This window comes from Capsella rubella, unplaced genomic scaffold (genome assembly GCF_000375325.1).
Source record: "Capsella rubella cultivar Monte Gargano unplaced genomic scaffold, Caprub1_0 scaffold_7, whole genome shotgun sequence".
NCBI lineage: Eukaryota > Viridiplantae > Streptophyta > Magnoliopsida > Brassicales > Brassicaceae > Capsella > Capsella rubella.
Window position 1 is genome coordinate 16,570,980 of NW_006238917.1, and position 23,618 is coordinate 16,594,597.

Here is a 23,618-nt window from a genome sequence, read left to right on the forward strand (position 1 = left end):
CACACTAAAGATGTCAAACCCACAAATAAGCTGGTATCGTGGGTTTCTCTGCGGTACATTTTATAAATCATATGGCGAAAAATATTTTCCCGCGGTGTATCGCGGGTTCAAACCTAGTTGGATGTAATCAAACAGTCCCTATGAAATCCGTTTTTTGAAGAGTTCTTACGGATATAACAAATACACAAAATTCAGGGGGACGACCAATATATCATGGAGCTTCTTCAAGTGCGTCAGTGCTGACTACTTCACAAATCTCCTCTGTGACTCCTCCAAGTGTTACAAAACCAGTAGGTGGTAAGTAAATAGTTTCTGTAGTTATAATCTTGGTTAAAAAATGACATATAAAGCAAATATATTTTATTGGATTCTCACACTCTATAATTTTCGGATATATTAGGTCAACACAGAAGACAAGCTTCACAAGTTTTGGGCAATATATTAAATCAAAATAAACTGAATCCTAATTTTGCTCCAATTCGCCGCCTTTCTACTCTTATAAAAATTGCAAGAAAGCAACCATATCAAACAGGTAAATTTAACATATACATTAGACCAACATTATATTTTAAATAAATTATTAATTGTTTTTCTTTTTTTATTTGATAACAAATAACTATAGTTACTCCAACATTGCCTCGACCACTACAAGTATGAATGACTATAGAGGATTCTCATATTGATAATGTATTCAGAGGAAATACAAATGAATCAGTTATAACTGATGACATCTCTAGAATTCTAAAAGAGAAAATTGTCTCCACTAAATCAGGTATTCTTTAAAAACTGTTAATTGGTTTTTTTTGGAGTGATTAATATTATGATGTTGTAGTATATAACTAAATAATATTATATCAAAATGTTTGTTCTTTCTATAGGAACCATTAATCTTGGAAGCACGTATCCATCATTCGATCCATATACTATAAGTAAATTCAGATATTTGGATGATGATTCAGAAGAGTCAGACACTTGCCAAATAGACGATGATGATGATAGTGGTATATTACTGTTTTAAAATTATGAACATACTTTACTAATTAGATGTAATCTCATTGGTACTTCTTAAAAACTAAATTATTTTAATTTCTCATTTCTATCAAATTCTGAGGAATATGAAGATCAAGTTTTTGATTGTAGTAGTCAAGAAGATGACCCTTATTATTCATCTGAAGATGATAATACACCTGAGGAGATACATAAGCAAAGCAAAACCCGTGAAGAATTGTTTAAGGTTATTGACGACAATTTTGAAAAACATTTTGGGACAACAACACCAACATCTGGAAGAAAAACACAACCAACAGATGGTATGTATCAATTTTTTTTTTGGGGACAAACGGTATGTATAAATTTTTCATTTTCTGCTTTATAAATGGAAAAAAAAATCAACTGAATTTAGTTTGATTTTTATATAGCTTATGTTGATGATGGTGACCCTGTACATTCATGCCAACACTATGGTGCACTGTTTTGGAATGGTGAAAGACTTAATAAAAGGAAGAATACAAATAACCCAATTTACAGCGGATGTTGTATGCATGGTCAAATTGTTCTACCAGAGCTGAAAGAGCCACCTGAATTATTGTTGTGGCTGCCAACTTCAGATGATCAACTTGCCAAGCATTTCAGGGAAAATATAAGAGCTTACAACATGATATTCTCATTTACGTCAATTGGTGGGAAGGTTGATCATGCAGTTAAAAAGGGTCATGGACCTTCTATGTTTGCACTACAAGGAGAAAACTATCATCTCATGGGTGCCTTGAAACCAAAAGATGGCGATCATGCAAAATTCCAACAATTATATATTGTTGATACTGAAAACGAAGTCGCTAATCGAATGAATATTATGAGGTATATTGACTTAACTCATATTTTACACTATACTATTCTATCTTTAGTCCAATATCTATATTTGTTTACTTAGTCAATTATGAATTTTAAATATATTCTTCAGCAAAAGCAAGGACGATGAGGGTCTATCAAAAAGGAAAAGGTTCAGAAAGGAATTGGTGGAGAAATTACTAAAAATGTTGGATGAGATTAATCCTCACGTACAAGCTTTCCGATTTGCTAGAGACAGATTCGAAATAGATAAAGAGAAAGCTAATTTCCATATGCGTATTGTCTCTTCACGTGAGAAAGATGCCCGTGTATATAACCTTCCAACAGCTTCTGAAGTCGCTGCACTTATACCTGATGATATGGAAGAAAATTTGAATAAACGTGACATAGTCTTACAAAGATCATCTGGTAAGTTGAAAAGAATTCATGAATGTCATGTTGCTTATATTGCCTTGCAATACCCACTTTTGTTTCCAAGGGGAGAAGATGGTTATACGCTTGGGATTAAAAAGACTCTGAAACCTGGTTCGAAACAGAAGAAGCAGAAAGATATCAGTATGAGACAGTGGTTTGCTTATAGACTTCACGAGAGAAAAGATGAGAAACATACACTCTTCCGATCTAAGCATTTATTGCAGCAGTTCATGGTTGATGCATATACGATGATAGAGTCTAACCGGCTCAGATATATTAAAAAAAAACCTGAAGAAACTCCGCAGCTCCAATATTCAATCAGTTCAAAACGCAGTAGATGCAGGAGATGAAAGTCTGATTAACCAAGGAAATAGAGTTGTCATACCACCTTCGTTCACTGGTGGACCAAGTTATATGAGGCAGAATTATTTGGATGCTATGGCGTCATGTAAACATTTTGGATTCCCAGACATGTTTGTAACATTCACGTGCAACGCCAAGTAGCCGGAAATAACAAGATTTGTCAATGCGAGAAAGCTAAATGCAGATGATAGGCCGGACGTCATATGCAGAATTTTTAAGATGAAACTTGATAATCTCATGGATGATGTGACCAGGAAACATTATTTGGGAAAAACTATCTCATGTATTTCTTTAATTTATTAGAGATTATTAATTTATTTGATCAAAAGTGACATTTTGAATTCTTTTTACGCAGCCATTTATCTGATTGAGTTCCAAAAACGTGGATTACCTCATGCGCATATCATTCTATGGATGGATGAAAAACATAAATTCCCGACATCTGCTCACATTGACAGCATAATTTCGGCAGAGATTCCAGATAAAGAGAACGATCCGGAGCTATATGAAGTAGTGAAAGAATGTATGATACATGGTCCATGTGGAAGTGTTAACATGAATTCTCCATGTATGGTTGACGGCAAATGTTCAAAATTCTTTCCAAAGGATTTTGTTGAAATAACCAATTTGGACAGAGATGGATTTCCAATCTACATAAGAAGGAATGATGGTCGCTTTATTGAAAAGAGTGGTTTCAAGTGCGATAATAGATATGTTGTCCCATACAACAGAATGTTGTCTTTAAGGTACCGAGCTCACATAAATGTCGAATGGTGTAACCAAACTGGATCTGTGAAATACTTATTTAAGTATGTACACAAAGGTCCAGATCGTGTCACAGTTGCTGTGGAGGCTGGGGATGAAGAGGATCAAGAAGGAGACACTAATATGGAAAAAAAAACAAGTGATGATGTTCAAGATTATTTTGACTGCAGGTAATTTTAACAACTAACCATTTATTTTTACATTTAATTGTTTTATATAATGGATTTAATAATACATACTCGATTATAACATTAATAATCTTTGTTTAACAATTTCATATATGTTTCTGCATGTGAAGCAGAGTGGAGGATACAAAAGTATCCTATACATTTTAGAACAACACCGGTAATGAAGCTTAGCTTTCATGAAGAAGGGAAGCAGCCTTTGTTTTTCAAAGACAATGACACTCCACAAAATGTGTTGAATCGACCAAGTATTGATGATACCATGTTTACCGGTTGGTTTGAGCTCAATCAGAGAGATGCTGATGCAAAGAAAGTGTTATATGAACAGATTCCAAACAACTACATTTGGGATAAGAAGATAAAAATGTTTCGTCGAAGAGGGAGAACAGTATTTTCGATTGGGAGGATAAATTTTGTCCCACATAATTTAGACAATTCATACCATTTGCGGATTCTTCTAAACAACGTAGCTGGAGCAACCTGTTTCGATGACATTAAAACTGTCAAAGGTATTGTTCATAAATCATACAGAGATGCCTGTTATGCTCTAGGGTTGTTAGATGATGATAAGGAGTATATTGAAGGTATAACGGAAGCCAATTTTTGGTGTTCGTCTAAATTATGCCGAAGACTATTCGTTATAATGCTTTTATCTGAGAGTTTAAGCGATCCACGTAATTTATGGGAAGAAACATGGCATATTTTGGCAGAAGATATAGAAACGAAACTAAGGCGAAAGACAAAACGTCAAGGTATGATTTTACTCTATCTAAATGTGAGTACTTTATAACTTATATCTTTATCTACTCTAAATTTCACTCCTTTTTAATAGATCTTATCTTGAGCGAGAAGGAGAAAATAAACTTCATCCTAAGAGAGATACAAAAGCTTTTGAAGAGAAATGGATCATCTCTTAAAAAAATTTAAAGTCTTGCCTCAGCTATCACGAGAAGATGCACCCACACATAATCAGTTGATATTGGATGAACGCAACTATCCACGTGAAGAAATGACTAAAAAGCATGCTGGTTGGTTGCAGATGTTAACCGAAGAACAGAGGAAATGTTATGATGAGATTGTACAATCTGTTCAAAAAGAAAACGGAGGAGTTTTCTTCTTATATGGATTTGGAGGTACTGGAAAACGTTTTTGTGGAAAGTATTGTCTGCAGCAATCAGATCAAAAGGAGATATTGTTCTTAATGTTGCATCAAGTGGAATTGCTTCTTTATTATTGGAAGGTGGAAGAACAGCCCACTCGAGGTTCGCACTACCTTTGACTCCAAATGAAACAACTACATGCAACATGTCCCGTGAATCAGAACTTGGTGAATTGGTGAAAGAAGCAAAGTTAATAATATGGGATGAAGCTCCGATGATGAGTAAGTACTGTTTTGAGACATTAGATAGGAGCTTGAGAGATATCATGCAAAATACTGAACTACCGTTTGGAGGAAAAGTAGTGCTATTTGGAGGTGATTTCAGACAGATACTTCGCGTCATTGTAGGCGGTGGAAGGGAAGAAATTGTTAGTGCTTCATTGAACTCTTCCGCTTTATGGAATCACTGCAAAGTCTTGAGGTTGACGAAGAACATGAGACTCATGCAGAACATTGCTTCTACCGAAGCCCGAGAGATTGAAGAGTTCTCTAAATGGATTCTATCTATTGGAGAAGGAAAGGTTAACGAGCCTAATGATGGAATTGCGGAAATTGATATACCAGAAGATATTCTCATTTATGAGGCAGAGTCTCTTTTGGAATCAATAATAAAAGCGGTTTATGGCACAACCTTTGCAATGGAGAATGATTCGAAATTCTTCCAAGAACGAGCTATTCTTGCTCCAACCAATGAGGATGTTAATTCTATAAATGATTTAATGTTATCAGCACTCAACGGTTAGTAAATGTTTTGTACTTCTTTAGTTATTAATTTTAAACCCGTATTATGAATTAAGTTAAAGCAAAATTTTAACCGTTGAGAGAAAATTTTCTTTCGTTTGCAGGGGAAGAACGAATCTATTAAGTTCAGATTCAATCGACCCTCAAGATAAACGTTCCCAAAAAAATCCGGTATATTCTCCTGATTTCCTAAATACTATCAAGGTTTCTGGGTTGCCCTACCATAGACTTCGTCTTAAAATTGGTTGTCCGATAATGTTGATGCGCAATATTGATCCTCATGGTGGCTTGATGAATGGTACAAGACTTCAGATTATGCAAATGGCTGACCATGTTATACAAGCTCGGATTTTAACCGGCACAAAAGTTGGGAAAATTGTTATAATACCAAGAATGTTGATCACACCATCAGATACGAGATTGCCTTTCAAAATGCGAAGAAGAAAATTTCCGGTATCTGTTGCATTTGCTATGACTATCAACAAGAGTCAAGGACAGTCGCTATCTTATGTTGGTATATACTTGCTAAGACCGGTGTTTTCTCATGGACAGTTATATGTCGCATAGTCAAGGGTGAAATCAAAAGTAGGTTTGAAGGTGCTTATTACATATACAAAAGGAAAGCCACAATGGAAAACACTGAATGTCGTATTCAAAGAAGTATTTCGAAACCTTCGTTAGAAACTTCAGGTTTTAACACTTTTCTGCTCTGGTTTCTTACTTTATATTTTCTTCTTAATCATTTACATTAGTACATTTTATCTATTTTGAAGTTTCTTATATTACAATATATGCGTGCTTATATAAAAGCCAAAAAATAAACATAGTAAAATTACTACATCCTTATCTATTAATCATATAATAAAAAAATACAAAAACCACCAAATATTTATACAATACATATTTTATACACTACAAATTTTTATTTTTTTACAAAAAAAATATTCAACCGTGCGCAAGCACGGGTTCTCCTCTAGTATACTACTATGGGGCTGTTCGTTTGGTAAACTGGATGAGTTATCAAGATACAGTATCTGAACGCCGTATCTGAACGCAGTATCCAAATGATGTTCGTTTCAGTTTTTGGGTCATGCGTTCAGAAATTGTATTTGGATATAGTTATGTTCGTTTTGTATTTTAGTATTTGCATATGGATACAATACATGCCAAATGACCAATATGTCCTTTGTTTTGTGTTGAACATATTTTAATAATTATGTTTATAACAATATAATTAACATATTAAATTTAAATAAATATTTATAAAGAAAACTACTTTTATAATATAAAAATAAATTAAAAAATTGAACTTTAAAAAGCTTTTTGGTTTTGGCGGGAAATCATAATTGTACGGTTTTGGCGGGAAATCAAGATTTTACGGTTTTGGCGGAAAAATAAGATTTTACGGTTTTGGCGGGAAAAATAAGATTTTACGGTTTTGGCGGGAAAAATAAGATTTTACGGTTTTGGTGGGAAATCAAGATTTTACGGTTTTGGCGGAAAAATAAGATTTTACGGTTTTGGCGGGAAAACAAGATTTTACGGTTTTGGCGGAAAAATAAGATTTTACGGTTTTGGCGGGAAAACAAGTTTTTACGGTTTTGGCGGGAAATCGATATTTTTCGGTTTTGGCGGGAAAACAAGATTTTACGGTTTTGGTGGGAAAACGAGATTTTACGGTTTTGGCGGGAAAACGAGATTTTATGGTTTTGGTGAGAAAACAAAATTTTATAATTTTAGCAAGAAATCGTTATTTTGCGATTTTGGTAGGAAAACAAGATTTTGTAGTTTTAGCGAGAATATAAGATTTTGCGGTTTTTTAATTTTTATTAGAAACTATTATTTTAAGAATTTTACAAAAAAATAGTTAATAAAAAATAATTATAGTTATAGCTAAATGAGGGTATTTTAGACTTTTGTAATTTGAGACGCACTTTGGTGCGTACAAACTCATCTTTTAAAACTCATCTTTTAAACTCATCCAAAATATCCAGTTTTCCTGGATGAGTTTTATTTTGTATCCAGATATCGCATCTAGACGCGTTTCTTAATTTGATAATAACCAACAAAAACTGATAAGTGCATCTGGCAACTGCGTCTAGATATATATAAATTTCTGATATATATCGGATATATATTTTGTATATTACTAACTTGGATGTACTGCAATACCTTCCGGGAGTTAAGAAAACTAGAAAAGCATCAACGACAACATTCAAAGTATTTTTTGCTTATGTCTGTTATTTAATTTACAATTAATATATAAATATATTGTTATTTCTGGGGGAAAGCTTATGTAGGCTAAAGTTTTCAACCAAATCAAGTTTGTATTATACATTTTCCTATTTTTGTACTAAATTATAAATTTTGTATATGTTAAAATATTTTTCAAATTTAATACAATAAGATTAAGAAAATAACATCAATATATTTATCTATATCCTTATGATATTTATTAAATTAGCCCTTAATATTTACATTCCATCGTTAATATTTAATAGTTTTAAATCAATGTTTATTTATTAAGCTACACACTTATTGTCTATCCAAAAGATGTAATCAAGATTATTAAAATATTTTGTTCAACTATATTAGGCAACGATTTTATATAAACAATTGAGAAATTGATACCAATAACCTTTTTATGATACCCTCTTTTAAAAATACCCTTTTTTTTACCATTTTCATTTTTGCTCTCTCTTAAATTTTAATTGCCAGTTTACCCCTATTTGAAAGAATATTCTTTCCCAAAGGAAGGAATATTCCTTCCAAAAATTTACCCCCCAAAAATTTCCCGCCAAAATTTTCCCGCCAAAAAAATTTCCGAGAAAAATTTTCCCGCCAAAAAAATTTCCGGAAAATTTTTCCCGCAAAAAAAATATTTTTTCAAAATTTTCCCGCCAAATTTTTTTAAAGGGTTTACAAGATTTTTCAAAGGGTCTTTTAAAGGGTTTACAAGGGTTTTTAAAGGGATTTACAAGAGTTTTTAAATGGTTTTTAAAATATTTGTAATGGTTTTTAAAGGGTTTTAGAAGCTTACAAAGATTTTTAAATGGTTTTTAAATGATTTACAATGGTTTTTAAAAGTTTTTATAAGTTTATAACAGTTTTAAAAGGATTTACAAGGATTTTTAAAGGATTTTAAAAATTTACAAGGATTTTTAAAGGTTTTTTAAAAGGATTACAAGTGTTTTTAAAAGGATTTAAAAGTGTATTTAAAGGCATACAAGATTTAAAAATATTGTTTTTTACAAAATCCGGTAAATATTCGGTGAAATCGGGGTATAGGGTAGCTCGTGAGGCCCGCTGGGGTGTTAATCCATACGGACCAGATACTATTCCATTGCAAGCTCATGTATGGAAGATTAAATGTCCCCCTAAGATACGACATTTCTTATGGCAAGTACTCAGGGGATGTATATCGGTTAATAATAATTTGGCAAACAGAGGACTGCATTGTGACCCGCAATGTAGCAGATGTGGGGAGACGGAATCTACCCTACATGCAGTTTTCCAGTGTCCACCCGCCTTACAAACGTGGGCATTATCGCAAATTCCTACGGTGCCGGGGGTTTTTCCAACGGAATCTCTATACGCGAATATGGACTATTTGTTTTGGCGAATACCAAAGGATTCAGATGGTTCGATGTATCCTTGGATTCTATGGTACATTTGGAAAGCAAGAAATGAAAAGGTGTTTGATAATATAGATAGGGATCCAAGAGAGGTCCTACGGTTGGCAGAGAGTGAGGCACAGTTATGGATGGCTGCGCAGGCGGAGGAGAAGGCGGATGTTGAACCTGGTATACCTTGTGGTTCAACCCAAGCTCCCGAGGTTTCCAGTATTTGTTATCCAGGCTATACATGTTTTGTGGATGGCTCTTGGAAGGATGGTGACAATTTTGCAGGTTTAGGCTGGTATTGTACGTCCACAACGGATGAACCTACAATGGGTGCAGGTAATCTACGAAGGAGTCTTTCGCCACTACATACCGAAGTCGAGGCCCTAGTGTGGGCAATGAAGTGTATGATTGCAGCAGGGAGACGTGAAGTGACTTTTATTACAGACTGTTCAGACCTGGTGGAGATGGTGTCTTCCCCAACAGAATGGCCGGCGTTTGTCACATATTTAGAGGAAATTTACGCAGATAGGGAAGTATTTTTCTCCTCTTTTCTTTTAGTAAAAGTTTCTCGTAGCTCTAATCTTAAGGCGGATTTGTTAGCACGTCGAGCACGTGTCCAACCGCAAATTTGTTTGTATGTAAACAATGTTCCCTCCTCTTGGCTCTTCTGAGTCGTTACATCTATTGTTGTTGACAAAAAAAAAAAAGATTTAAAAATATTTTTAAAGGATTTACAAGAAGTTTTAAAGGGTTTTAGAAGTTTACAAAGGTTTTTCAAGGGTTTACAAAAGTTTTTAAAGGTATTACAAGTTCTTTAAAATGGTTTTTAAGGATTTACAAGGGTTTTTAAAGGGTTTTAGAAGTTTACAAAAGTTTTTATTAAATGATTTATCACGGTTATAAGGGGTTTAAAGAGATTTACAAGTGTTTATAAATGTTATAAAATGATTTACAATGGTTTTAAAAGGTTTACTCAAGTTTTGAAAGGTTTTGGATGACTTTTAAAAGATTTACAAGGGGGTTTAAAGGATCTTTTAAGGGATTTAAAAATATTTACAAGGTTTTTTTAAGGAATTGCGGAAAAATTTTTGTTGAAAATTTTTGGCAGGAAATTTTTTGTCGGAAATTTTTGGCAGGAAAATTTTTGCCGGAAATTTTTGGCGGGAAAATATGGCGGGAAATTTTTCGGAAGGAATATTCTTTTTGTTGGAAAGAATATTCCTTTATTCATCATGGGTTATAATAAAGGAGGGTAATTTAGTCATTTTGTACATTGAAGAAGGTATTTTTGAAAATGGACACCTAGAGAGGGTACTTGTAGAAAAGGGTATCATAAAAAGGCTAGTTGTGCAAATCCCCCAACAATTCAGTAATTATCATCTGTTTATCAAAATTCAATAATAATATGTATGTATCGTTTTTTATTTTGGATTATTTACTTTTATGTATTAAATGTAAACCCTAAGAACTCTTTCTTATTAATTTAGTTTAATTAGTTGTAATATAGCGAAATTATAATATAGAATTTATTTACTTTTACAATATGAAATTAGAATTTAGCGAAATTAGAATACAGAAATTACTCGACAGAAACTAAGATAAACTAAGATAAAGTTTAATACTCTTTAGCGAAATTAGAATATTAAATACTTGAATATAGAGTTTGCTAATGATGTTTATGCTTCATATATAATTTAATTAGTAATATAAAAAGTAAATTTTATTAAACTTGAAATTTTAGATGCTAATAGGTAAAAAACAGCTCTACATTATTTTCTCAAAATCACGCCTTAGGCGAAACCCTCTACTCTTTTTGTTTACAATTTGTTAATTACAATTTTTTGTTTTAATTTAGTTACAATTTTTTAAGTTTTTATAAAAACATTATCAATAAACAATTTTTTTTTTTTTGACATCTATCAATAAACAAATTTTGTAAGATAATTAATTTTTTTTTTTTTATTTTTTTTTTTTAGGATAAGATAATTAATTTATAATGTGTATAAATATATATAAATGATTATATCCTCGTATGTGTGGACTCTAATAAACAACGAACGAGATCAAGTACAATTAATCATCATTTATAAAATTGCTTCATTAAGGTCAAAGTAATAAAGCCCTCGCTCCACAAAACCAATATGGCAACAAGCCTGCAAAATGCCGATAAAAGTGATGCGGTTGGGAAACTCTCCTGCATACATCATTCTATCAAAGGCTTCAAGCGCTTCCCTCCCCAATCCATGATGTGAGAATCCACATATCAATGTGTTCCAAGTAATTATATCCCTAAAAGCCATGCCTGAGAATGTTTTCCTTGCATCCTCAATGCTGCCACTTTTGGCGTAGATGTTAACCAGTGCATTGCCAACCATTACATGGTTCCTATAACCAGATTTCAGAACAAGCCCATAAATAAGATCACTGTTGAAAACACATTGGAAGGTTGGGATTCCCCAATCTTCCACAGGAAACAATCATCTTCCACTTCCCTCTGGTCCCTCACTATAGAAGGAGAAGGCAAGGATTCTTTTAATAGGACAATAACCGGATTTCTACTCCTACTACAGCAAAGCAACAGTTGAATCTTTTGGTAGACCTGACAATCTTGGTCCCAAAGCTCCAGTGATTTCCAAAAGAGTTCCCTAATCAGTCCAATTATCATTCCAAAAGCTGCAAGTAATACCAGATCCAACATCGCAGACAATAAAAGGTCTAGCAAGCGATCTAAGTTTACAAAGGCTTTTCCATATCCAACTTCCTGAGCTAACATTCACAATATCCCAAAAGCATATATCTCCCTATCAAGTTTCTCCTCACCCAAAAAACCCATAAAGAACCACTAGCAGCAAACAAAAGCCATATGAGTTTCAAACCAAGGACCTTGTTCCAATTCATCAATCGCTTTAGTCCCAGCCCACCAGCAGTCTTAGGCGTACACACTGACTTTCGCTCCCCTAGCCGAGTTAGGTGCCCCTTGCCATAGAAAAGCACTGCACATTCTCTCAATTTCCTCAAGGCATTGATTAGGGAGAATGAAAATAGAGGCCCAAAAGGTGATAATTGAGTAGATAAAAGATTGGATCAGCTGCAAACGGCCTGCAAAAGAAAGATGCTTCACAATCAATGGGAATCTCTGATAACTATGTATCGTTTTGAGACTTTCGAGATAAGCTTAATTGCGAAGTGACAATCATCACATATCCTCACGTTTTTAGTCACGTACAATGGTGAGTTCTCTGGCGTTTTCATCAGACCATATGCCACAGCTAGCTTCTCACTATGATAAGAGAGGTTATCTTCTCTCTCTTCTTCATCTATATCATGGAAATCTCCAGCAACATCAGGCGAATACCCTAATGGTCTAATCTTTGACAAAACTTCCTTCACCTTTGCATAAATCAGCATAATCTCCGGGTGTTGGCTTTCCTCTGCAAGAAACACATGGGTTTGATTACGTATCCCTATCCAGCTTACTCCAGGATCCTTCTTAACACCCCTTTTATTCATCAAAGAACGCACGTTTGCCACGCCTTCCCACTCCCTTGACCTGGCATGAATATTGGATAACAATATGTAAATTCCTGAATCTTTTGGATGCTTCTCCATGGCGTATTCTGCTACCTACTTTGCTAAAGTGTAATTCCGACGAACATAACAACTAACAAGCATTTAACAAAGTTCGCCACGCAACAACGTCCCATTCAATTAGAGCTGTTCTCATGAAATTTTCAGCCTTCTCGAACAATCCAGCCTTGCTCAAAAGTCCAACAATGCATGTATAATGCTGTAGATCAGGCTGAACATCAAATTGCTTCATTAGCTGGTCAAAGTAATAAAGCCCTCTCTCCACAAAACCAGTATGGCAACAAGCCTGCAAAATGACGATAAAAGTGATGCGGTTGGGAAACTCTCCTGCATACATCATTCTATCAAAGGCTTCAAGCGCTTCCTTCCCCAATCCATGATGTGAGAATCCACATATCAATGTGTTCCAAGTAATTATATCCCTAAAAGCCATGCCTGAGAATGTTTTCCTTGCATCCACAATGCTGCCACTTTTGGCGTACATGTTAACCAGAGCATTGCCAACCATTAAATGGTTCTTATAACCAGATTTCAGAACAAGCCCATGAAGAAGATCACCTTGTTTTAGAAGCGATAGCTCTGCAATTGAATTCAACAAAATGGCAAAAGTGAACTCATTAGGGGGAACATCTTTAGTTCCCATCTTTGCAAACAGATTCAGAGCCTCCTCGAAAGACTTATCCTGGAAGTAAGCATCCATGATCGTCGTATTCAAGACAATGTTTTGAGCATGTGTATCGTCGTAGACTCTCTGAGCATAGATGACATTACCACATTTTCCATACATATTAATGAGTGCACCAGTTGCCTCAACTTCACAGCTGAAACCAAACCGTATCATTCGGCTATGAATCTGCAGACCCAAATCCAAGTCTCTGAGATTGGAGCAAAGCCGTAAAGAAGACAAATACGTGATGTTATCCCAAACCAAATCTTCGTAAGCCATCCTTCTCAAAACATCAACCCCTTCTTTAAAGGCACCGCACTCTAAATAACCACTAAGAGCTGAACTAAACACAGGGAGATCACAATAAGGAAGATCATCCAAAATTCGGGTAGCCTCTCGTGAGTCCGAACAATGAATACATGTAGACAAGAGTATTCCGTACAAACTCATGAGACATCAAACCACATTTAAGAAAACATCCATGAAACTGCTTACCTTCTTCAATCCTCCCAGAGGTTGAACAAGATTTAAAAACCACAGAGGCTACAAACTCATTAGGTCTCGATTCACCAGGAAAAAATCATACTTTTAAACAGCTTCAAACTTCAAAATCAGACCCAGAATTCTGATAACCCTTCATCATCGCACACCAAGAAACAACATTCCTCTCAGGCATTAAATCGAACAGCTTGCGTGCACGAACAGTTTCTCCACATTTCACGTAGAGATTGATCAGAGAATTGATCTGAAACACGTCTTTAACTCTAGATAACTGGTTCGTAACAATCAGATGAGCGTGGATCGATTCGCCGGTGCTTAGACAGCTTCAATTAGCACAGGCTTTCAAAAGCTCGTTAAGACGATCAATGGGGATAAGAGGTTTGTTTGGTTTGGGTAATAAAGATGCGACTTTGTTCCACTTTAACAGTCGTTGTTCGATCACAGACAAAGCGGACATGGCTTCAAAATTGCTCCTTTTGCTTTCACGAAGTAACCAGAGACAGAGAGACTATGAACAAGGCTCACTCGTGTGTCTTTGACTTTGACCTATCTCGCAACAGTTTTTTATTTAATTATTTTAAATATGTTAATAGTGTAGCCTTTCTTTTTGTATTTTTTTTTTTTTTTTTTAATTTTAATTATCTTGCATTTGTTAATTATTATGATAAATTTCGGAAATTTTTTACTTTAACGATTTGATTATGGATAATTTTTTTCCGACTCTACTAGGTTTATTATCGACAACACGATAATATATTTTTTTCCTTATTGATGAAGATCTTCAAAACGTAGAATAGAACAAAAGCGTTAGAAAAGTTTTGACATGCGTTGAAAAGTGAGTTGTACGTACTTTAAGAAGTTTTCAAAATTCACTTCTTCTCACAAGTGGACATGAAACTAGTGACCAGTCTTGAATATGTTCAAATTGACCGAGGATCACTAGGTTTTGTGTGTCAGTAAGTTGACTTTGTGAATTATATAGATCCTTCCTTTTGTCTCTCCCCTTGTTCAGATTTTCATATTGACGTATAGATCTCTAATTATACTATGCATAAGTATATATTGTAGTAAATTCTTTTACCTATAGCCCTTGCATACAAACCAAAAAAATTACTGATATCCATGGAATCCCTATCTGTCGTCTCTATTTGGATTCAAAGCTAATGCAAAAACAACAATGAAACGAAACTAAAACCAAGAGAAATTTTGAGAGGCGAGAATAATCAATGAGAACACTATTGAGTGAACAGAAAAGAAAGCTAAAAGGCTACTGTATAGAGCTGATAGGATCAGGAAACAGATCACTTTGTATTACTTAAAAAAGATGAGAACCAGGAAGAACAATATTTGTAAGAAAAGTTTATGTTCCTCAGGCTCTGAATATGTTCCTTCCGCTGCACCTATTTATACTACTCCTAATGTTCACATCCGACATGTAAAACACACACAAAAAGACTCTTAACGCCTTTCTTGCCTGCCGAGAAACGATAACCAAGTCATCCTGGCTGAAAGTGGAAACACTTCCCGGAGTTCGTTAGCGCAAGCCAATCTCGGGTATATTAGCAATACGGTAGTTCCCATACCAAGCATCAGCTGAGCAACATTAGCGTAAATGTGATCTCCAGCTATGAATATATGAACATATTCCTGTACCACCGCATCCACCTCTCCATACTGTGTCAAAAGATCCTTCAACAGCTTAGGTCCATATTTATCAATTAGCTCGAGCATTAAATGATCTGCTGCATCTTGTACCGCCTCAGGTGCTTGATAGAACTTTACTCCTAAACCCTCAAGCTCCCTTCGATGCTTCTCAAGGCTGGGCCCTTTAGTGCCCCAAAATGCTCTGAACTCGATCTCACCCTCATAACCCAGTTGTCTCAGCCGATTCTCCACAATTCTGAAGAGTTGTGCGGCTCGAAAACCTCGAGGAATGCAAACGTTCTCAAAATCCCAATGAATGACTATACGGAGTTGAGAATCACCCAAGCGAGCCATAGCGAAGTTAGGCAAATCCATCTTCCTGAAATTTGGAATACATCAAGAAATAGAAAAGCTTAAAACATCGGCTGGGTAATTATAGCAATTAAAAAAGGTTTTCAACGATTTCCGCAAAGAAACAGAGAGTGCAACCCTAAACAAACCGTAACTCCATTGATTCAAAATTAAGAAGATCGAACGAGGAAGAGAACTATAATTGTGAGAAACGTTTAGGGTTTACAGAGATCAACACAGAGGAAGTTTAGGGCTTACCGAGAGAGAGGAGAACGGCTTGAGAGGCAACAGAGACGACAAGGACTCGACGACGGAGTTGAGCTGGGCTCGCCGGATTGAGGAGCTGGCGAAAACCCTAATACTCGATTTGGGGATTTGGGGATTGAAAGCCTCCGTATAGTTTAGAGGTTCTTCCAATTTCGTTATATCCCCAATTACAGAGAAGAAAAAAAAACCCGGACCCGGAAACCCGACCCGGATCCTGTACCGGAAACAAACGGGTTGGAAAGGGTATTGGACATGACCCGTTGCTCTATTGGGTCCTATCAGGGTAATATAATTCAATATTCGAACGGATACCCGACATAAATAATCAAATATCCAAAATAGAGGTTACACAAATAAACTTCAAATTTTTCAGTAATAAAAATCATCATATTAATTCACTTATCTAACTTTCTTATCTACAAAAACATAGTAAATAAATAATTTCTTTAAACAATTTTATGGAATATATTCTTAATATTAAATATAATGGTTTTGTCGTATCAGTGATTCATGAATATTATATGTTTAATATTCAGCTTAAATTTTTTTATTTTAGTAAACGGAGAGTAACGTTCATCTTGATCGACATCATGTTGAATATAAATCTGATTTTGCTCTTTATCTCTTCTTCTACCAGCAACATTCGGCATTCTACTATAGTGGTTATTTGCTTTTAGCTCCGTAATAACGAATTCAAGCATCATTTGACAATGTCTTTCCTTCCACACATACTATAATATATACATATTCAATTATCATGTTTCGCTTTAATACATTAATCGTATATGCATTGAAATTCAGTATTATATATTGTTTTAAAGACCTTAAGAACTTGGAGATTATGAAGTGTATAAAAGACTCTTTCTTTTATTGCTTTAGAAAAATTCCTCAAAAACTAAAGCTCACAAAACCTCTTAATCTCACACTTAATGTCATAACTCGACCTCTCTATTTATATAAAACCAAAACCCAAATCCTAATTCAAATAGGACTTATAAACACCTCTAATCCTAATCCATATCTCGGTAGAATTACAATGACTTGCTCTTCAAGTTATCTTTTTCTTCAAGCTTAACTCAACATATAACTATATATATATATACAAAACATATATATACCTTTCCTTCAGTGTCCATCCCTTATGCAGTAGTAGATTTGCTTTTGTTTCTTGAAAGACCTCCACGACGTGATGATCCATTCTCTCGGGAAATTGCCATAGTCCAAGTGCTTTCTAAAGATCAAATACATAAAATAACAAAACCAAACACAAGACTGTAAGCAAAATATATTAGATGGCTTGATGAAATAGAAAAACCAAACAGAAGACCATAAGCAAAACCAAACTTGCCGTGATGATTTTTTTTTTAACCTTAAGCTCTCTCAATCGTTTGAACTTTTTCTATGCTAGATAGCTTTTCTCTATTAGAATAGTCTTTAGAAAAAATAATAAGGTGTCGAAGACTATTTATAAGTGTATTGCATAAGACTTTAAATATAATAAAAATTCATGATATAATAATGAGATATACCAAGATTAGTTTGAATTTTATACTGGATATGAATAAATTGTTTAAATATTAGTTGTGGTTATTAAAAAACTTTGAAAAGTTTGACGTTATCACATGAGATTTTAAAAAAATAGTTGCATTGATTTTATACGTTATCATAAACTTTTGCATGATTTTGTTTTTAAAAATAAATTTTTGGGTCCAGCTGGTGTACAATTGTTTTTGTAAGGAATAGAAAGGAATACTTTCTAAACTTTGACATATGGACCCACACTATTCTTATACGTTCTTTAGTTTTTATCAATCATAGAAGAAAATTGTTTCTATCCAAATTTGATATGGAAGAAATAGGAATATTGTATGTTTAATATTCAGCTTAAATTTGTTTATTTTAGTTTTTTTTTCAAAAATATCTTATTATAGAGAGGTTCTCAAAAATAGCATGGTTTTTGTTTTTGTGTCACAATTACCATTGGCCCAACAAATTTCATCCTTAACATTTTTAATTAAAGACTAAAATGCCCTATATTGTAAGATATGGATATATTTTAACTCACCACTCGTGTTATTTTGTAGAAGTTGAAAGCATTGAAAGCTTGTGTGATTAACTTTATTAAATCTGTAAAAACCTAAACAAATTGGGTACAAAAAATCATAACAATCTAAACGTTTTTGTTAACGCCAGCATGAGTTCTTAGTTTAGTTTAGCTAAGTTTAGTTTAGAATGGTGATGATAGTTTAGATACAATGGGAAAGGTCGAATTTGGTTTTGTAAATGGTAGCATGAGTGCTAATTTTCAATGGTCATTTTAATGTAGAGTTAGCTTTTATCAATGGCAGCCTGAGTTTGGTTTGTGTTAATCAATGCTAGAGTTTGGTTTTATAAATAACAGAGTGAGTTCGGTTTCATAAATGTCATGTTGAGTTTGGTTTGTGCTAGAGAATGCTAATTTGGTGCTAATTAATGAGAATGCTAGGGTTTGTTTTGGGCTAGGAATGTGTGGGAGCTGAAATCCACGAACTGGAAACGGGTTTAACTTAAGTGGGTTCATGATTCCCTGTCCGAACTCGTGAGTAATATAGCGAGAAACGAAAAGAAAATTGCTTTGCTTTATTAAGTCTGTTCTCAAGAAAATTCGATCCCCTCTACACTTTGTCCTAACCCTCTATTTATACAACGATGGCGAGTAATTACTATTTCCCCGGACTCCGCCCCGTGAATCACGCCTTCATTAAGACGTCCTTTGACCAGTAGATGGCCCGTTTTGATTCTTCTCTTTAGCCATTCAAATTCCTACTGGACTTCTCCCAATGGGCCAGGCGATTCCGGAAACGGGCCTTTGCTTGCGGGCCGTCCTCCGAAGTGGGCTGCCGAACCGGGTACTAATTCGGGTACCCACAGTAAGCCCCCCAAGTCTTGCGAAGTGGTTTAGTTCAGAAGACTTATATGCGGCACAATTAAAGAAACGGCGATTTCCGAGTTTGATATGATTGATTTGTTTTCCCCCGAGGTTTCCTTTTCGGATTCCCGTGCCCCGGTTTTGCCGCTTCAAAATCCCTAGGTTGTCGGGTATAAAGACCGCGACCTTATAGCTTCCCTAGGCAATCATCACACCACGGCCGCCGAGACAATATAAAGGTAACCTCCTTTTCCTTCGTTTTTTTTTTAGTTTTCTCTCTCGTCTTCGTCTTCCTCTAGTTTCCTTCTGCTTTCTCCGACGAAACCGAATAGCTTTCGAATCTTCTTGCTTTTCCTCTCGCTAGCCTCGCCATGACTTCGCCGAAGCAAGCTCCACAAGCCGGAGACACTTCCCTCTCCGGGCAATTCGGTCCTCACCCCCGATCAACTATCGCCGAGGAGGACCTTGTACACGTGAAGTTCCTCTGCGGCCTCACGTCGGAGACGGAGCTCATCGCTCCGGGAGACGACCTTTCACCGGAGGACCCTCCGCCCGGTTATTGCTGCGCCTACAAGATCTTTTTCTCGAAGTGCGGCCTCTACTTCCCTCTGCCGGAGCTTCTGGTGAAGGCGATGTTCGCCCTAGGCGTTGCCCTTCCCCAGCTATGCCCGAACTTTGTTCGGACCCTTCTCTGCCTACAGACCCTGGCGGAGGAGCACGGCTATCTCATCACCTTCCAGGACATACTCCATCTTTATACGATAAAGAGTGGCCGGACCAGGGGGACTTTCTATCTCAGCCCGTTGGCCGGACTTCGGGTTTTTGACAACTTTCCCGGGAAGGACGAGCAGTACCGGGGCGACTACTTCTTCTTCCCGATCAACCGGGATACTTTTGGCGACCTGCAGGAATTATTTGTCCCGCATTGGTCCCACAAACCTGGTAGAAGTGCGAGGAGATTCGAAAGCTTTCTGCATTTGAGCTCTCCCGTTTATTTTCATCAGTTCGGAGCACTAATTCTATCTTTTTTCCTTCTTTTTTTTTGCAGCCTCTCTTGACCGCGGGTTCCTGTCCGAAACCTTCGCGAATTACTTCGTCACGTTCTGTGGCGGCCAAACCGCGTGGGATTCTTTTACTTGCCCTAGAATTCGCGAGGCCGGAGCCCGCATTCGCACTAGGTTTCTCACCATCTCCTCCCCCCAAGCTGCACCTCCGAAGATGAACTATCGAGAGGAGCGAGCTTACAAAAAGAAGATGGAGCTGAAGGAGAAAGAGCTGAAGAAGAAAATGGTCGCTGCGCTATCGGGCACCAAAGCCCAAGTTCCCTCGAAAGAGAAGTCTTCCAGTTCAGCCGTTCCTCCAGAGGGCTCAGGTCGCCAAGTGATAACTTTGCCTGACAGCGACCTCAGTGCCGACTCCCCCGCCCCTCGCCCAATTCGTGAGGAGGGTCAGTCCAGTGGTACCAAGAAGAGGAAGGCAGCAGATCCTGCGCTTCCTATGCGTGCGAGCTCCCGCCTCCGACCTGAAGAGAAGGTTGCCGAAACTCCGGCTCCAAAGGGCTCTTCACCCGCGGGTCCGAGCTTCACCGTCCCGGAAACGACCCCGAGACGCGAACTTCCAGGTAAACCATTTACCAATAGCTCGCTCTTTCTATATACACGTTTTTCTAAACTGACGTAAAATGTTTTATTAGCTCCGCCGAAATCCTTGGCGGACATGATGAGGAGCTTCAGCCATCCCGGAGCTCGGGTTCCTGCCTTTAAGGACATGTCCTTGAGCAACCGGGAAGACTACTTCTGCTTTGCCGAGAAGGTTGGCGAGGTAAGATTGCTTTCCTTTACTTCGCAAGTTATCTCCCCCCCCCTACTTTATAAACACCTTCGTTCTTTCGGCAGATGCTCTTTGAATTCAACAGCTCAGTAGCCCACTACGAAGAGCAGCTCTTCGCCAGCCCCTCCGCCACAGAAATCGGGGCCCTTCAATCTCGAATTGCAGACTTAGAGAAGGAGGTGAAGAAATACAAGTCCATGGATGCTGCCAACCGAGCCGAGGTGGAGAGGGCGGCTAAGTTCAGCAAGAAGCTCAAGTCCGTCGAGCTCGACCTACAGATTGCTGAGTCTGACCTGGAAACTTGCCAAGACAAGTTAAAGCTGGCCGGGGAACTGTACCTGAAGGCGACCACCGCTGAGACGGATGCGAAGAAGGAACTCCAGGAGATCAAACTCAGAAACCAGCTCCTGGAAGCAGGGAACAGCTCGGAGATGGAAAGGGTTCGAAGGGAGGAGCGGAGGAAAACGCGAGCTGAGCTTCGGGAGACAATCGATAAGATCGGGACGCACCTCGAGGAGCATGACCGATTACTCCCCCACGCAATCCGAGCTGCAGAGATCACTGCCAACCGGATGCTAGTGGAAGAAATCGAGAAGGGCGAGATCGCCGACCAGAAAGAGGAGCTCGAGACATTGAAGGCTGATGAGAAGGCTGCTCACCTCGAGGCTGAAAAGGTAAAGGATTTGAAGTTTGACCCTTCATCACTCACTGCTCTTTTGGCAGATACTCCCCCCGAGGTCGGGCCTGACCCCACTTCTGCTCCCCTTATGATCGAGGAGCCTACTTCTGATCCTTCTGTTGTAACGAATCAGGAACTGGAGGCCATCAAGCCGGGTCTTAGTAAGGAGGTCAATGACTTTATGAATGTCGGGGGTGACGAAGCTTTGATGGATGAGGCGGCTGGCACTCCTCTGAGTCGTTCTGAAGCCCCCATTGCGGACCCCTAACCTGGCACTCCTCTGGTTTGTTCCAAAGCCCCTACTGCGGACTCCGAACTAAATTGATTTCTGCCGGGGTTGTTTTGGTCTTAGACCCCCCTCTATGTCTGTGACTTCTCTTTTTTTTTTGCGTTCTAGTTGCTCTCCGAACTCGATGGATCACTATGTCTTTGAGTGTTTTTGGCCACGGAGGCCGCACTCTTTTCCCTTTTTTGCTTTGAAAAGGAACTGCTTATTTTCACTTTTTGCTATGTTATTTTTGTTGACTTTTTGTGCCAGCTTGCTTAATATGAAATTTATATTATTACTTAGCTGAACTCGATAAACCGAGCTGCCTACTTACCCAATAAGGGATCAAGCACACCGTAGTTCGATTACAAGTGTTACTATTTTACTTTAAAAAGTATAGAATCGCTTCAGATGCAGGGCATTCCATGACCTGGGGATCTTTTTTCCGGACAGCTCCTCCAGGCGGTAAACCCCGTTACGTACTTCGGACGTGATTTTGTAAGGGCCTTCCCAGTTTACGCCAAGTTTTCCAGCGTTAACCTCTTTGGTATTTTCGTAAACCTTCCTTAGCACGAGGTCACCCACGTTGAGGTCGCGACCCCTCACTCTTGAATTATAATATTTGCGATCGCACTCTGATAATGCTGCAACCGAACTAACGCCCGATCACGCCTCTCCTCAATGAAATCGAGGGCATCCCGAAGAGACTCTTCGTTCTCTTCGGGCATTTTCGGGTTCATAGCTACCCGAACTCCCGGCACAGCGAGCTCTGCTGGGATCACCGCCTCCGTCCCATATACCAACGAAAAGGGAGTTTCGTGCGTCGCCCGCCGAGGCGTAGTTCGGATTGCCCATAGTACGCCTTGTAGTTCCTCAGCCCATCGGCCCTTGTACGAATCCAACCGTTTTTTTAAGTTAGCTAGTATTACTTTGTTCATAGCTTCAGCCTGGCCATTCCCTTGTGGGTAGCGGGGTGTGGATTTGCTCAACCGAATCTTCCAGTGAGCGCAGAAGGCTTCGAACTGTTTCGAGACGAACTGCGACCCATTGTCAGTTACTATTTCATACGGGAGTCTGTGGCGGCAGATCACGTCCTTCCATACGAATTGTTGGACCTGAGAGCTTGTCACCGCAGAATACGCAGATGCCTCCACCCATTTGGAAAAGTAATCAGTTGGGACCAGCAGGAATCTTACTCATCTCGTCGAGCTATGCAAAGGTCCTATTATGTCCATTGACCATCTCATGAATGGGTAGGGTGCCGAGATTGAAGACATGAGCTCCGAAGGCTGATGAATCGTGGGTGCGTGCTTCTGACATTTTTCACAATTCCTTACGAACTCTTCACAGTCCGCTTTCATTGTTGGCCAGAAAAAACCGTATCGCTTAACTTTGATTACTAGTGTCCGAGCTCCCGCAAGGTCCCCATTGGGCCCATCATGGATTGACCGCATCACTATCCCCGGCGACTCCCCCGCAATGCAAGTTAAGTAAGGACCCCCAGCGCTACGATGGAGTAAACCCTCGTTATGCAAGCAGAAACGGGCCGAGATAGTTCTAACCTTTCGAGCTTGCCATTTATCCGTAGGTAGCTCGCCCCTTCTTAGGTAAGATAGGATGGGGGTTCTCCAGTCTAACTCCGGATTTTCCTCCGGGAGATCCGAGAAACTTCCCGGCCCTTCCCCCCCGGGTTCTTCGCCACAAGGGAGCCGGGCTGTCGGAGTTCCAGCCAATGACTCAGTCGGTTCTTTGCTCGTGGGAGCAGGAAGATCCTCCGGTATTAGGGCATTCCTTCGAGGTCTAGCGACCTTGGAGGG

The 23,618-nt window shown here is 37.9% G+C and overlaps 2 protein-coding genes and 2 pseudogenes across 2 annotated transcripts; 2 read left to right on the top strand and 2 right to left on the bottom strand.

The window, feature by feature from the left end:
- The first annotated feature begins 657 nt into the window (after positions 1 to 657).
- Positions 658 to 6,156, top strand: LOC17877796 (annotated as a pseudogene).
- A 4,971-nt stretch (positions 6,157 to 11,127) lies between these two features.
- LOC17879966 lies at positions 11,128 to 14,331 on the bottom strand (annotated as a pseudogene).
- A 765-nt stretch (positions 14,332 to 15,096) lies between these two features.
- Positions 15,097 to 16,227, bottom strand: LOC111829627. The gene is made up of 2 exons (XM_023779279.1): positions 16,108 to 16,227; positions 15,097 to 15,877 (listed from the first exon to the last, which is right to left on the bottom strand). The coding sequence occupies exon 2, from the start codon at positions 15,871 to 15,873 to the stop codon at positions 15,313 to 15,315; it is 561 nt and encodes a 186-aa protein (XP_023635047.1). The 5' UTR covers positions 15,874 to 15,877; positions 16,108 to 16,227; the 3' UTR covers positions 15,097 to 15,312.
- Positions 16,228 to 19,395: 3,168 nt separating this feature from the next.
- On the top strand, positions 19,396 to 21,801 carry LOC111829488 (uncharacterized protein At3g60930, chloroplastic-like). Its single transcript, XM_023778587.1, has 4 exons — positions 19,396 to 19,972; positions 20,073 to 20,645; positions 20,718 to 20,845; positions 20,920 to 21,801. The coding sequence occupies exons 1-4, from the start codon at positions 19,396 to 19,398 to the stop codon at positions 21,799 to 21,801; spliced, it is 2,160 nt and encodes a 719-aa protein (XP_023634355.1).
- Positions 21,802 to 23,618: the final 1,817 nt, after the last annotated feature.

What these genes read in the sequence shown, in the direction of transcription:
- LOC111829627 (XM_023779279.1), bottom strand. Translation starts at nt 15,873, where the DNA reads ATGGATTTGCCTAACTTCGCTATGGCTCGCTTGGGTGATTCTCAACTC.
- LOC111829488 (XM_023778587.1), top strand. Translation starts at nt 19,396, where the DNA reads ATGACTTCGCCGAAGCAAGCTCCACAAGCCGGAGACACTTCCCTCTCC. An exon ending in CCCGAGACGCGAACTTCCAG is followed by an intron (nt 20,646 to 20,717) that starts GTAAACCATTTA and finishes ATGTTTTATTAG; the next exon opens with CTCCGCCGAAATCCTTGGCG. An exon ending in TTGCCGAGAAGGTTGGCGAG is followed by an intron (nt 20,846 to 20,919) that starts GTAAGATTGCTT and finishes TTCTTTCGGCAG; the next exon opens with ATGCTCTTTGAATTCAACAG.